This window comes from Aquarana catesbeiana, linkage group LG07 (genome assembly GCF_042186555.1).
Source record: "Aquarana catesbeiana isolate 2022-GZ linkage group LG07, ASM4218655v1, whole genome shotgun sequence".
In the NCBI taxonomy this organism is placed as follows: domain Eukaryota; kingdom Metazoa; phylum Chordata; class Amphibia; order Anura; family Ranidae; genus Aquarana; species Aquarana catesbeiana.
Genome location: NC_133330.1, coordinates 46,115,362 through 46,132,076, shown reverse-complemented (window position 1 = coordinate 46,132,076; position 16,715 = coordinate 46,115,362). Strand labels below are relative to the sequence as shown.

Sequence of the window (16,715 nt, the reverse complement as noted above, 5' to 3'; positions counted from 1 at the left end):
AGCCACTGTGCCCATCAAATGCAGCCACCGCGCCATCAAACGCAGCCATTGTGCCATCAAACGTAGCCATTGTGCCCTCAAACGCAGCCACTGTGCCATCAAATGCTGTCACTGTGCCCATTAAATTCTGCCAGTGCCCATCAAATGCTGCCACTGTGCCCATCAAATTCTGCCAGTGCCCATCAGATGCTGCCATTGTGCCCATAACACTGATATACTTTATTAAATCATTGTACCTGCTGTCCTGGGGGTTTCCCTCGTGCTCTTTTCTCTCCTGACGTCACAGCCCCAGGGCCGAGTATTAGATTCACTGCAGCAAAGCAGTGCAGGGGAGGGTAGGCGGAGCTTAGGGCTCCACCTGTCACATGTTGGTTATGGGGGCGCGAGTGACACACGCCGCCCCCCCGCATGAGACAAAGCCCCCCCACCCGTCTTGCTGATTCCCGACTCCCGCTGCCGCCTCCCGCACACATGCAGCCCACGGCGGCCGACTTTCTGTAGCGGCGCCGTGGTGTATGGGCGTGCTTGTCAGAGTAGGGGGGCGTGAGATACACGCCTCCACCCTCTGACAAGCACGCCCATACACAGTGGCGCCGCTACAGAAAGCCGGCCGCCGTGGGCTGCATGTGTGCTGGAGGCGGCAGCGGGAGCCGGGAATCAGCAAGACAGGTGGGGGGCTTTGTCTCATGCGGGGGGGCGGCCCTTTTTGCCGCCCCCCGCAAAGTGCCGCCCTAGGCCTAGGCCTTGTCGGCCTAGGCCAAAACACAGCCCTGTGCATAATAGGTTATGTCTAAAAAGAAAAGAAAGAAAGAAATAAAGAAAGAAAGAAAGAAAGAGAGAAAACTATATTTGGGACACAGATAGGACACAAAAACGATTAGCATGTTTAACAAACAATTTTATTGAACATATTCTAACATAAAAATGGAATACTTGGTTATTCACAGTTATATGGTTTAGCTTCATGATCGCACGCTCAGTCTGAAATGTATTTAAATTACACTGTATAAAAAAAAAAAAAATGAACAGTAATATTGAAGTGTAAAATCTTGTGAAATTCAATAAAATTTACACGTTAAAAAGAGAAAAACTTTTTGTATATTGCCTGTAAAGTCCCATGGGGGTAGTATAGTATTTAACCAGTAGCCTACCGCCCACCGTCATATGACGGCGGGACGGTAAGCCTATTGTTCTGGGCGGACGTCATATGACGTCCGCCCGTTTAAACAGGGCATGCGCGCGATCGTGAGCGCGCAGCCCTGTACTGTCGGTGGCGGCGTGTCACCGAGACACCGCTCGTCACCGACAGGGGTGAACAGCCACTGGGCATGGCTGTTTACCACGTGATCAGCCGTGATGAAGTAACGGCCGATCACTAATGGTACATCCCGCATTGCACGGCGCATGCGCGCGATTGTGAGCACGCTGCGCGTGCACGTCGGTTGCGCCGTGTTCCCCGGGAACACTGCTCGTCACCGACGATAGTTTACAGCCATTGGCCAGTTCTGTGTACCATGTGATCGGCTGTGATCCATTCACAGCCGATCACTAACTGTAAACAAAGAGCTGTCACTAGCTGTTACTAGCCCTTCTCTCCTCACACACCGTTTCCAGTGTGAGGAGAGAAGAGCTAGGAGCAGTGAGTTACAGATCTTTGTATTGTAGTGTCTGCACCAACACCACTTCTGTCCCATTGCCCCCCCAATTGTCATCTGTCACCCAACAGTCACCCCATAAAAAGTGCACCTGTCACATAGAGACTGCCATTAGTGACCATCAGCGGTGCCCTGTCACCCACCAGTGACCGTGCCCTGTCACCCGTCACCCATCAGTGACCTGCCCTGTTACCCGTCACCCATCAGTGACCTGCCCTGTCACCCGTCACCCACCAGTGACCGTGCCCTGTCACCCGTCACCCATCAGTGACCATTAGCGGTGCACCTGTCACCCATCAGTGACCGTCGCCTGTCAGTGACCGTCGCCTGTCAACAATCTGTGACTATCGACCGGTCACCGTCCATGGCCTGTCACCCATCAGTGACCGTCCCCTCTCACCCGTCACCCATCAGTGACTGTGCCCTGTCACCCATCAGTGACCATCAGCGGTGCACCTGTCACCCATCAGTGACCGTCGCCTGTCAACTATCTGTGACCATCGCACATCACACCATCAGTGAACGTCCATCAGTGAACCATCAGTGAACGTCACCTGCCACCCATCGCACAGCCCATCAGTGACCGTCACCTGCCACCCATCTGTCACCCGTCGCACAGCTACCCGCCACACAGCCATGTCCAAAAGAGGATATACTAGTGAGGAGGCGTTCCAGATCCTCTCTATGACTGATGAGAGCACCGGGGAGCTCTCATCAGAGTCCCATTCTGATTCCGAATCAAATTCGGCATTTAAACAGATCGAGAGTAGCAATGATTTGGATGAAGAATGGGTCCCTCCTAAAAGGGCACGACACTCTGGAAACCAGGAAGCCGCCAGCAACCGGGATCATATTCCCAGGCCCAGTACCAGCTCTGCCGCCAGAAATAGGCCCCAGGAAGAAAGGCCCAGTACCAGTGCTGCCGCCAGCAATAGGCCCCAGGAACAAAGGCCCAGTACCAGTGCTGCCACCAGAGATAGGCCCTGCGCACAAATGCCCAGTACCAGTGCTGCCACATCACACCTGAGTTCCAGCACAGGAAATTCAACTCCCCCAACTACTGGAGTGTCACGTCCCCCAAGAGCCAGGGCCGCTACCTATATGCCAGATGGTCTTGCCAACCCAACATGGCTGCCTTCCAACTCGGGATCACCAAATATTCCCCCTTTCACAGCACAACCAGGTGTGCAGGCCAACACCCAAAATTTTACAGAGATCAATTTTTTTCACCTGTTTTTGCCCAACACTTTGCTGCAGTTCATTGTGGACCAGACAAATTTGTATGCCCAGCAGTATATTGCCAGCAACCCCCAATCATCTTATGCCCGTCCGTTTGAGTGGAGAGGTTTGAATTTGGAGGAGTTCAAATTGTTTTTGGGCCTCACTCTAAATATGGGGATTACAAAAAAAAATTAAGGACATACCTATTGGTCCACCCACCCCATCCACCATGCCCATGTATTCTGCCGCTATGTCCAGGTCCCGATATGAGATGATTATGAGATTCTTTCATTTTAACGACAACACCCAGTGCCCTCCCCGCAATCATCCAAATTCCGATAAGCTATACAAGATTCCCCCACTAATAAATTTATTTTCCCAACGATTTGCAGAACTTTATGTCTCCGAGAAGAATATATGTGTGGATGAGTCCCTGGTACCATTTTCAGGCCGGCTAGGAATGAAACAGTATATTCCTAGCAAAAAGGCCAAATATGGAGTCAAATTTTACAAGCTGTGTGAGAGAGCCACGGGATATCTATATGCATTCCGCATATATGAGGGAAGAGATTCCCAGCTCCAGCCCCCTGAGTGCCCGCCCTACATGGGCACAACTGGAAAAATCGTATGGGACCTGGCTTACCCACTTCTGAAAAAAGGCTATCATATATACCTGGACAACTTTTATACCAGCCTGCCCCTTTTCAGACACCTATATATTGAAAAAACCCTGGCCTGCGGAACTTCAAGAAAAAATAGGAAGGGCTTCCCACAATCCATTGTGAACAAAAGGCTGAAAAAGGGGGAAAGAGCACACTGAGATGTAATGAAGTGCTGGCCTTGAGGTGGAAGGATAACAGGAACGTGCACATGATGTCCACCATTCATGATGACACTACGGTTGTAGTTCAGCGAAGACGAGGTCCCATTGAAAAACCGACATGTGTCCAAGACTATAATCTCTACATGGGGGGGGGGGTGGATTTCAATGACCAAATGATTCAGCCTTATTTGTCAATAAGGAGGTCCCGATTCTGGTATAAGAAGGTAGCAATATATCTAATCCATTTGGCCATTTACAATTCCTACATAATCTACACAAAATCCACAGAAAGCCCCGCCCCCTTTAAAAAAATTCATAGAAGTAGTAGTCACGTCCCTCATCTATCCACAAAGACCCCTCCCAGAAGTACCTCGTTCTGATGCTGTTAGCCAACTTCATGAAGGCCACTTCCTGTACAACATTCCACCATCGGAAGCAGGCCGAAGACGGCAAAAAAGATGTCGTGTGTGCAGCAGAAGAGGTTTTCGAAAAGATACCAGCTACCATTGTCCCTAGTGTCCCTCCTAACCTGGCCTTTGCATTGGTGAATGCTTCGAACTGTATCATACATCCCTAAATTATTAGCCCATATTTTCCCCATTTTCGCTGATCATTTTCCATGCTTCCCCAAATAACCATGCCACTGCCTTCAATGTGAACTGACCCTGGCCTGCTTTTTGACTATGCCTCTGCCTACCGTTTGGACTGCTTCCACATGAACTGACCCTGGCCTGTTTTGACTATGCCTCTACCCACCGTTTGGACTGCTTGCTCGTGAACTGACCCTGGCCTGTTTTGTGACTACGCTTCTGCCTACTGCTTGGACTGCTTGCACGTTAACTGACCCTGGCCTGTTTTATGGACTATGCTTTTGCCTACCGCTTGGACTGATCTGTTGCCCTGCTACTATAGTACACAGGGGTCTCACATATGTGAGGGGCTCCAGAATAGTTTTTCCGGATGGAGATAACAATTTTTTTTGTTTTCTCCCGGTTTTGTAATTTCCGGATTAGGGTCTGGAGTCCAGAGGCTTCATAGAGATTTGGGTGGGTCGAAGCCTCTACACCTGTGCCCCTGTGCACAGGTCTTACCCGATTGCGGCCCTCAGCCTTCTGCTGACTTACTGCCATCATGCCTTTGCCTGCCGCATGAACGGACCACACCTCTGCCTGCTACCTGGACTATGCAAATAATTCGCTGTAGCAAGAGGCAGTATGTTTATGAAGGGCTGGAGAGCGGTACAATAATGTGTGTCTGCAGGTAACAGTGTACCAGGACCAATATTATGGCTGTGCTGGCTGTCTCTGCCTGGACAATTCCTATGGACTGTGCTGTGCCGACTATAGACAATATTCCTGCCTGCTGCCTGGATAGTTATTATTGCTGTCGCTAAGCACATCCCTGACTGCTGCCTGGACCAGTGCTCTCTTCTGTGGACACTACTAAAAGCACAGGTAATACTTTTTTTTTATCCGTTCCGAAATAGAGTTTATTTTGGATTGTAATTCTTGGTATGTACATGCTATGTGTTAGAAATATGAAGGGCCTTCAAAAATGATAGGTTGCCAGGAAATTATCTATGTAATGTATGCTCCTAGAACGCCTGATGGTGCTACTTGGATGTTGGGCCTCTGTATGTGGCCAAGCTGTGTAAAAGTTTCACACATGTGGTATCCCCATACTCAGGAGGAGTAGCAGAATGTATTTTGGGGTGTCATTTTTGCTATGTGTTGGAAATATCTTATAAATGGACAACTTTGTGTAAAAAAAATGCGTTTTTATTTTTTTTCCACATTTTCCAAAAACTTCTGGAAAAAAAATAACCGTTCAAAAGACTCATTATGCCCCATAGATTATACGTTGGGGTGTTTGCTTTCCAAAATGGGGTCATTTTGTGGGCAATTCCTTTGTCCTGGTGCTCCAGGGCCTTCAAAAGTGTAATAGGTGGTTGAGAAATGAAATGTGCAATTTATGCTCGTAGATCGCCTGATGGTGTGACTTCAATGTTGGGCCTTTGTATGTGGCCCGGCTGTGTAAAAGTCCCACACATGTGGTATCGCCATACTCAGGAGGAGTAGCAGAATGTATTTTGGGGTGTCATTTTTGCTATGTATTTGCTATGTGTTGGAAATATCTTATAAATGGACAACTTTGTGTAAAAAAAATGCGTTTTCATTTTTTTTTCCACATTTTCCAAAAACATCTGGAAAAAAAATAACCGTTCAAAAGACTCATTATGCCTCATAGATTATACATTGGGGTGTTTACTTTCCAAAATGGGGTCATTTTGTGGGCAATTCCTTTGTCCTGGTGCTCCAGGGCCTTCAAAAGTGTAATAGGTGGTTGAGAAATGAGATGTGCAATTTATGCTCATAGATCGCCTGATGGTGCGACTTCAATGTTGGGCCTTTGTATGTGGCCAGGCTGTGTAAAAGTCCCACACATGTGGTATCGCCATAATCAGGAGGAGTAGCAGAATGTATTTTGGGGTGTCATTTTTGCTATGTATTTGCTATGTGTTGGAAATATCTTATAAATGGAAAACTTTGTGTAAAAAAAATGCGTTTTCATTTTTTTTCCACATTTTCCAAAAACATCTGTAAAAAAAATAACCATTCAAAAGACTCATTATGCCTCTTAGATTATACAATGGGGTGTTTGCTTTCCAAAATGGGGTCATTTTGTGGGCAATTCCTTTGTCCTGGTGCTCCAGGGCCTTCAAAAGTGTAATAGGTGGTTGAGAAATGAGATGTGCAATTTATGCTCGTAGATCGCCTGATGGTGCGACTTCAATGTTGGGCCTTTGTATGTGGCCAGGCTGTGTAAAAGTCCCACACATGTGGTATCCCCATACTCGGTAAGAGTAGCAGAATGTATTTCGGGGTGTAATTTGTTGTATGCATATGCTCTGTGAGAGAAATAACCAGTTAATATAAAATATTGAAAAAAAAAATAAAATTCTTCCTTTTGCAAAGAATTGTGGGAAAAAATTACACCTTAAAAAAAACTCCCCATGCTACTTACTTAATACCTTGGAATGTCTACTTTCTAAAAAGGGGTCATTTGGGGGGTATTTGTACTTTTCTGACTTGTTAGTACCTCAAGAAATGAGATTCACCTGATGTACTGAAGGCCTGATCAGATGTTTTCAATTTTCAGTGATTGGCACCATAGTTTGTAGACTCTATAACTTTCACAAAGATCAAATAATATACACTAATTTGGGTTATTTTTACCAAAGATATATAGCAGTATAAATTGTGGCCAAAATTTATGAAGAAAAATTACTAATTTGCTAAATTTTATGACAAAAACAAAGAAAAAAGCAATTTTTCACAAAATTTACGGTCTTTTTTTATTTATAGCACAAAAAATAAAAAACCCATTAGTGATTAAATACCACCAAAAGAAAGCTCTATTTGTGTGAAAAAAAAGGACACAAATTTCATTTGAGTACAGTGTTGCATGACTGAGTAATGGTCATTCAAAGTGTGAGAGCACTGAAAGCTGACAATTGGTCTGGGCAGGAAGGGGGTTTAAGTGCCCTGTATTGAGGTGGTTAATGTAAAAACTAGGGACAAGTAGGAGGAAGGAGAAAAATATCCAGTGATAAACATTCACAACCTGGGGATGGAAGAGTAACCTGGAAGCATATGCTCTGTATTTATTATAGGTTAGTGATTTACAAAGTACTAAAAGAAACTTGTATTTATGGGGCTGCTATTGTTGACCTCTCCTCCTGAAAATACTAGTTCCCTGACTGCCATTATTATACATTAGCTTCAATACTTTCTAAGAAACTGACCCACAATGAGTTCACAAAGTTAAGACTTCAGTCTGACTTTCCTGATCTGTTTGCTTGTTAGGTCAGGGGGTTTATTTACTGAGTATAAATAGGCTGTTCCCTTTGCAAGGGAATTTCCTCTTAGCATAGGTGTGCACAGGGGGTGTGCCAGGTGTGCCTGGGCACACTCTAATTACTAAGTTTGGTGCAGATCCCCCCTAGTGCCCATGGGGGAATCCCCCCTAGTGTTCCTGTGTTGGCCCTTCCACCCCAGCCCCGCAGTGCTGCTGGCTTCCCTCCTCTCCTCCCGTTTCAGTTTGGAGAGCGGGGGAATGGGCTAGTAAATACAGTATGTCATTTACCGACCCCTTCCTTTTCTAAATGAACACAGTGAACTCACTCACTGTGTTCATTCATGACGGAAGCATAATAAACTGTGTTTACTATGTTTCAGTTTGTGAATTAACAGGACACAGAACAGAGCACTTCCCATTCATTCACTTTCCTATGCAGCTGAGGCTGTAGAGAAAGGCATGTGTATTTGAGCTTTGGGGTGCACACCCAAATTCAATAGGCTGCATACATACATGCCTCTTAGCTTAGTAAATGTGATGAAATTCCCTTTGCAAAGAACACCCAATCATGTGCAAGGAAATTAAAAACACATGATTGGACGATAGGAGTCATCAGAGTTTTGCCTCATTCGCTAAGCTAAGATAAAATTTCTTTGCAAAATGACAATTCCCTTGCAAAGTGAACAGCCTATTTCCCTTTAGTAAATCAACCCCAGGGTCTCAAAGTACTGAAGCCAGAGACAACCAGGCAACTAATATTTTCAGAAGGTGGTGAGCAGTAGCAGTCTCTATATTTTTTTCCATATAGGTTTCTAAAAAAAAGCCATGGTGAGCCAGGAAATTAGCATTTTTTTAAAGCAGGTTTGCAATGGCAGCCTTTTATATTTTCATTTATAAAATGGAAAACTGCAGAATAAATGTTTTTTTTTTTTTTTATATAAAATACAAAGATAACAGACAAATGATTTTTTGGTATATATTTTTGTGCATGTTACTACAGATCAATTAAAAAAGAAAGATAAGTATGTTGATCCACACAGGTTTTCTTCCTTAAACCTGGAGTTTAAGTATGGATATTTTTTGCATAGATACATTGGCCTAGCTTGGATTAATTGGATGAGGTGGAGAGGTGGCGTGGTGATATCCCAATCTCCACCTCATCCAATCAGAAAGAACACTGCATTCATTGAGAAAATGCAAAGTGTTCTCTGAGTGAGCCTGTGCTGAGTGAGCGACCTCCTGTGTTCACTAAGCAGCAGGGCGGGACAGGACCCAGAAGTTAGCATCAATCACTGTATTAGTGGTGATTACTAGAAAGATTACACATACTTACATTAAATCAATGTAACTACACAAAAATACCCATACCTAAACTGCAGCTTAGTCAAATGTTCTTCCTAATTATTAAGATAATTTCCAGATTGAAATCTGCAGAATTATTTTTGGTGGCAAATCATTTTTTTTTCTGGCCAATTTTCACTGTTCAGAGTTGTATGTGAGCGGTAGTGAGCCAGACACATCTTCTGTAGGTTTCATTCTGTACACTATTGGATAAGCTGCTTTTTACGGGTCTTCAGTCATCTTCAGACCAATGACTGTATCCAACTTTCTGCATATGTACAATCCATCTAAGAATAAATCATCCATCTAGGTTGCCTTTAAACTTTCTAAGGGGTTAAACATAAAGTATGTCTTTAGGTTCTCAGAAATGTCCATCCAATGTGTCAGGATCATTTTTACTGTAGACGTTTACATATGTTTTTTAAGTTCTTCAATTGCTTCCTGTTTTGTTATACGAGCCCACTGAGATGGAATTGCCCCCAGATCTGTGAATTTTAAGTTGTAATGCCTTTCAAAGTCATGTTGAAAGAAAGAAGTCACCCATTTCCAGTAAGATAATGATGACTTGTCTTCAGTAATAGACCAGGTATTGTAAGGAGTTCCACCATCTCTGTATTTTTTGAAGGGAATTTCCCTCTCATCAGCCATCACCCAATTTAAATCACTAGATACAAGACTGGAGCAGATCTCTATAGAAAAGTAATTTTTCTCATGCCAATTGGTACCTGTCATGGCTTGAGGACGATGGTATTGAACACTGTGGTCTCCACTATGCCCAGAAATAGTATTTGTACATACAGCCCTACAGAATGGACACTCTACCCAGCACCCAGAAAATTGTTTAAATAGGATTTCATGAATCCTTTTCACAAGATCATTATGATCATATTCAGAACATAAATCTTTGAGCTTTTTCACCACAGTTTCCAAAGCCTGTGTCATTGCCTCCTTTAGAAAATCTATATCAGTTATATTCTGATATTTCACACTCTTGAGATCATTACTTGACAGCTTCACATCACTTCCAAGCTGAGAGCAGAAAGTATCCAGCCATTCACTGATATCACCCTGTTTGTCATTGATTTTTGTAGTTGATATGTTGATGGACTTTAATATAGTGTTTCTAAATTCATCCAGGTAAATGATTAAAAGTTCTGGCATATTCTTCTTGTCTTTACAGTACTGATCAACACACTCCTTTATAAAGTCCCTGATTGCAGATTTTGGATCATCGATATAATTTCTATAATGCTGAAACTGTTCCTTCTCTGCCAGTGACTTGAGTAGACAGAACTCTAGTTTTGATCTGTTTCCATTCAAGGCTTGATGGTTACTCTTTACCTCCCCAGCTAAGTCTATTGCAGATTTCTCATCGACTTCTTGCCTTATGACTTCTTCCAACTTGTTACACAAGAAATCTGCCAATGTTGCGATTTTTTTTTTTCCCTCACAGGAAAGTTTAAAACTTTGCCATAATTCATTTCTCCTATCTCCCAGGTAGACAAGGGGGTCATTAGCTTTTCTAAAAGCTTCAGAAATCCTGTGAAATCTGTGAGCTGCTTTCTGACAGAAGAACAGAGATGCGTACAATGTAAACTCCTTTTTGAATTTAAATTTATCTAATGTGAATCTTATTTCAGATGTTATTATATTCAGAAGTTCATGGAAGTAAACATTCTGATAATCAAGTTTTTCCTGCTGCTTTGAATCTATGTATTCATCCATTCTCTGGGTTAGAATCTGTATTGTATGATTAATTGCTTTCTGATCATCATCTGAAAGCTTTTCTGAAAACAATAAATATTTTCGTTTGCTTGACATATATTTAGAGAATACTTGTAGTAAGTTCTTCCAATTACAAGAATCCTTAATTGTATCAGCTATATTGGGTTCAGTTTTGAATCGTTCGAGAAACACATTTTGTAAATCGCTGCCGATTTGTGGCGGTTCAGGAGTATATGTTTCCTGAGTTACTTTAGTTATCAGAGAATTCCACATTGTATTGAATTTTTCTCCCAATTCCTCTTCTGTGACATTTTTTCCCTGCAAAGACAGGGCCAATTTCTTGCTTTCAGCTAACATTTTATCTTCATATTTCTCACTCAGATCGTTTATGGTTTTATTATTGTTCTTTGATCTAATAAGCTCTTTAGCTTTTTTATTTATCTCTTCTATCAGGTCGTCTCTGACTTCAGCCACTCTTTTTTCAGTATTTACTATCCATTGAACTAATACCTCTCTGTCCTTTTCACCATCAAAAAATGCCTTAAGCTCTCCTAGGACTGTGCCGTATATTTCTTCAAACTGCTTATTTAAAAACAACTTATCAACCTGCTTTATTTCATCCTTGTAAATCTGGTTGCTGATTTTTCTTTGAAGAGTCAACATGTGTTCCCTTAATTTCCATGTCCACTGACTGTATTTTACTTCCAGTTTGTTGTATGCAGCAATTTCAAGTGAATTTTTGAAGCTGAACACAAAATTCTCATTAAGCAATGCATTCCACAAATCATCTATTCGCTTTTTGAATGTGGAGATATTTAAAATATTGTGTTGCCCTTCCTGTTTTCCTGATTCAAGTATGACCTGTCTTAGCATTTGAACGTTCTGGCTGTAACTTGGATTTGGGGGAGCCATGGGTGGGTCACCTTCCCAGAGGTGGGCAAAGTAATGGATATGTGTGTTTACATCAAATCTTATGACATCATTAAAACATGTGACATCACACTGCTCTTGCTGTGCAGCACACAATGTCATTTCATCCAGTTTTTCCTGAAGACGTCTCCTTCCCTCCATGTTTTTCTCTTTGGCTGTTATTTCCCCAACATTTTGATGAACAAATACACAGCTGGGTTGTAGATTGACTTTCTTCATCCTCAAAAATGCTTGAACAGCAATCTGTAGGATGTCTTGCATTTCAGAGGGATTTTCCCCAAAGATGTTGATCAAGGTAAGGTTACCCAGACCAATTACAAAAGTAGCCAGTTCATTGTCATGATTAAGTGTAGTTTTTTTTGAGAGTTCAACAGCTTTCAGTCCTTCTGTATCCACAACAAGCACATAGTCAAAATTCATTTCCTGTCTGAGTTCTTTGTCAACCTCTAAAAGCTGCATAAATGCTCCTCTAGTACATCTGCCAGCACTCACTGCAAACTGAAGACCAAACATAGCATTGAGTAAAGTGGACTTTCCAGTACTCTGTATACCTAATACAGAGAGGACATACAGCTTTTTGTCTCCTAATATTTTAATCAGCTCATCCAGAATGGCTCCAATCCATCTCAATGGTACGTGTGCAGCATCACCATCCATCAGCTCAATTGGATACCCTGAGACCATGAGATTGGCAACAACTTTTGGCAATTTGAAAAAACTTGTATCCTTTTCTGGAAATGTTTCTAAAGCTTCATATATTTGTCCAATTTCTCTTAGAATGTGTTCCAGGCCAAAAGTTGAGACTTCAATTTCAACTGATAATTTCTCTAATCCTCTCTCCATTGTTTTTATATTCTGGTTATTTTTATCTTTTAGTTCCTTTTCCTCCTTTATTTTTGACCATTTATTGTGGTATTTCTGGTAGAGTCCTGAAAGAGTTTTTGAAGACAGGTCATCTAAATACATGCTAAACCATCGCAGAAAGTATATTTTTGAGTCTTGGCTATCTGAAAAAAGAATCTGTAGGAAAGATCTCATGAAGTCATTGAGGGGAAATGCCCTTTGAAGTTGTGTATTCCTTATTGCCTGCTTTTCAGACTCAATGTTGCTCCGCTGTTGCTCAATACTCATGTTACTTGTTTGCTTCAGTCTAGTCAATTCTTTGTCTTTCTTGCACCATTTGTACCAGAGATCTCCTTGTAGAGGCAAAAATGCCTCTTTCATAGCTGATAATTTTTTCTCTTTTAACAGTGACAGTAAAACCTCTGCTTGTTCCTTTCCCTGTTTGCACTGTTTTTTGTTTTCATCCACTACATATCCATGTTTCCTGGCAATACTGGCACATTTATCAAGTGAATATTTTTCCTTTGAAATAGCGAACAAAGATTGTATTGTTTTTGATATTTGTTGTAACAATTCTGCTTCATTTCTTTTTTTTATACCTATTTGTACTTTGGTTCCCTTAGTTGGAGGACACTTCTCTTTGTCTGCACGCAGGCAAATTAGTGATTTTGAGGATTTTAATAGCCACTGTAACAGTTCTTTCCCTTTTGTATCCAATTCAGTGAATAGAATGACAATGATTGAGGAAATTTCTTCTAAGAATTTCACTTGCTGGTCATGTTCTCTGGCATCACCGTGTAAATTGGTGAATGCAATGCAGTCATCAAATGTGTCATCCTCTTTTCCACTTGGACAATACCAGGCAACCTCTGTCACTCCATTCATCAGTAAAGCATTTTGTGTGCTTCCTCTGCAATGTCTATGATAGAAGATATCATGCCTCTGTTTACTAATCAACCAGTTCATTAACTGTGATTTAGAGGTAGAAGATGGACCAATACGAATGAAGGATATGATGGGAACGTCTGTTTTCTTAATAAACTTGTCAAAAGATTCACCACTTTTATTCTTCCACTTCTTTTTAACTTCCTGAAAAGCCCAAAGTGGGAACTCAATAGTACTTGTACTGGGAAGAGTTACCAAAAGCGGAAGAGCAAACTGACAAAATGAAAGCTTTGTGCAAAGATATTGTCTCATGAAATCATTAGCACAATAGAAAATTGACATTTGGACATCCATTGGGTGAATAGGTTGTTCACTATTTGCATTTTGCTGCTCAAAATCTTCATTTTCATCAACATCTAGAAATTGTTCTAAAAAATCGGTTGTGTCCATGTTTTCTTCTTCTTGAATGCTCCTCACCTTTGGATGGGCAGGTTCACTAGTGAATTCACACTGCACATATCTTGCACGATAGTCCAATATAAGTAACTTCTGCAGGAAATGGAGAGGAAGTTGTTTTTCTTCAGATATCTGTTCTTCAAACAAAGAAGGTTGACAAATCTTATGAAAATCTGCATTCTTCATTTTTTCTGGGTAATACTTTTCAAGGTCCAATCTCTTCAGCAGTAATAAAAAGTCTTTGTCCATGCTGCTGTAATCAGTTGTTATATCATTTTTAGTAGAGTTTTTTTCTTCCTTGCATATACTATTCAGCTCAGTGGCAATCTTATTTTTTTCCAGTTCTTTGTTTGTGGATTCCCCATAGCTAAATGCCCTGAGGTCTTCTTCTATTTTGTACCATTCATGTTCTGAATATTGGTCAATTATTTTATCAACATCAGGAGAAATAAGTCCTGCCATGTGTGTCTTCATAAAATGTAGACGTTCTGTTTTCAGGTCTAGAGACATTGCTTTGTATTCACCTACAGATGTCAGGGCTGTGTACAGGACAAAAGCTTGAGCTCGATCAGTGCACTGACTCCTGATGCTTGTGTACTTCTTATAGGTTTCTTGCATCTGATGTTTTAGAAACTCTATTTCTTTATATCCTAAAAGATTTTTAAAGTTGTAGTTTTGAATACAGTACCCAGAGTTGTTGGCAATATAGAGGAACAGTAATTCTGTGTTAATTTGATTGTTTTTCCTTAGGAAGCTTAGAAAGGAATACAATGAAAGACTAATGTTCATTGTAGCTTTGATCTTTGCTTGATGTTGCTCATCAACGGATGAGTTTTTATTGACAGTAACTTGCAGAATGTAATCCATAGAACTCTCTAAATTACCAAGAAGCTCTGCAAAATCAGACACAATAATTCTGCCAAGTTCATCCTTGTCAGAGTCATATATCCATCTCATAATACGTGAAGCATTTGGAAAATTTTCAATGGAATAAATGTGAGGCTCTACTAAAGATTTCATTAAAGTTTTTATAAGGTTTGTGTCTTCTGTAGAATTGTCTTTGTATTTGTCAACAATACTTACTAAAAATGCTTGCAGATTTTTATCTGACAGACAAATAATTTTCCAAGCACTGTAACTTCCTGATGTTTTACAGAGTTCCACTTTAAAGTCATTTAACTCCTGTATGTGTTTTTCTGCATTATTAACATCCCAGAATTCCACACCCTGCAGGAATAAATTTGCTTTTTCTAAAGCATTTGGTAAATTTTCTCCATACATAATTTCTGTGGTGAGACCGGTCTCTGACCTATAATGGTCAATCAAACAGGAAGCAAGTTTTAAACTATCTGTAAACTCCTCCTTGTGATTTTCCACAATAATCTTCCATACTGGTATCAGCTGAAATCCACGATCGATGACACTCCAGGTTTTGTTACTGGTTATTAAACCAGATTTCCACTGTGGGAGAGAATCAGCCTCTGATGGGCCTCCAGTTTTAGTAACAAACAATTGGACATCTTTCTGAAGGTTGGATGTTTTCGAAATGTGCACAGATCCCTGTGTATTTGTTTTTGACCAGTCAATATCTCCTCCAAATCCAGCATAACTGACACCCACATAAATATTCAGTGCTTCAGATGTCATCTTTTTTGCTTCTTCCATCTTGCTGCTGTCTACTTCTTCCATGGATGCCTTCCACCAAAATATCCCACCAAAATGTATTGGTCCAAGATTAACATGTGAGCCAAATCTCTGGAAAAACTCTGAGCATTTTGTTGACAATATGGGTGAATTTGAATCAATTTTAAATAACTTTTCTATCTCCTGTAATGCATTTAGAGCAGCAGGAGAAAGTTTCAGCTGATCCTTTCTGAAGTAACAGGATGCTAAAGGAATGTAATTATATCTGGTGGTGCAAACATAGCCGTGCTGAACTGACAGCTTGCTTGTGTTCTCAGACTCTACAGAATTGTTATAGTTAGAACTACTTTTTAGACCAAATCCCATGAAACCTGCAGTAATTGAGCTGCCTAAACTTAACCCAATTTTCTCAACTGTTTTACGAAAATGTGATTCTGCTTTCTGAGAGGTAAATTCTTTTTGCTCAAAAACAGGACTTTGTTCTGGTCCAACAAGTTTGAAGCCCTCTGGGATACACAGAAGTGGTTCACGTTTCCTAAACATATCTTCTGAATTTTTGGTTTGGAAAATTCCCTCTAGTGCTAGGCCTCCAGATGAATGTTGGATGACTTCTTCATCAATTAGGTTTTCTTTTTTTGAATATGACTCCTCTTTGAGGTTAATCTGCTTTTCAAAGTGATTTATAAGATCCAACAATGATTTCTCAGGGGGTGCAGAGTATTCAGTAGGAATCTCCAGAATTTTCCACATTTCTTTTTCATGCTCTTTAACAATGCCATCATTTCGACTCTTCCCTTCAGATGACTTTTTTTTTAACTCTTCTATTAAATTACGTGCTTGTTTATTTTTTTCCTTAATGCATTGGTTTCTCTTTTCTTGCACTTCAGCAATATTTACACTGCTGTCAGGTATATTAAACAATTTATGTAATGCCCTCTTTTCCCAGGGATAGCGAACCTTTTTCTCTATCACAGTGCATTCTTCAGGCTGAGTATAGTTTAATGATTGAATATTTCGTATGCCCAAACATTCTTCTATGATGGAAAGCCAGTACTCAGTATCCAAACCCATCTCTTCCAATTTACTTTTAAGATCAGTATTGGCAGAGCAGCCATTGGATCCATGACCTGACATCTCTATAAATACAATAAAAAATGTTTTAGGTAAACAAATTCTTATACCAGATGTATGAATAATCACTTAAATAACTTAAACAAATTCTGTTAAAATATTTACACATTTCATATGTTAGGATCATTTGTCAATGAATTGAATTATGAATTGGATTATTGGGTAAATTAACCCCTTTTGCATTCTTTTTTTTACATTTCTTT

General features: G+C 40.9%; 1 protein-coding gene across 4 annotated transcripts in view; it reads right to left on the bottom strand.

The window, feature by feature from the left end:
* Nucleotides 1–881: 881 nt before the first annotated feature.
* Nucleotides 882–16,715, bottom strand: part of LOC141103018 (interferon-induced very large GTPase 1-like) — a 107,991-nt gene continuing 92,157 nt past the window's right edge. For all 4 annotated transcript variants that reach the window (XM_073592143.1, XM_073592144.1, XM_073592145.1 and 1 more), the window contains one exon: nucleotides 882–16,517. In XM_073592143.1, the coding sequence (XP_073448244.1) occupies nucleotides 9,307–16,515 (7,209 nt within the window). In that variant the 5' untranslated portion in view covers nucleotides 16,516–16,517 and the 3' untranslated portion in view covers nucleotides 882–9,306. The remainder of the gene's footprint in view (nucleotides 16,518–16,715) is intronic.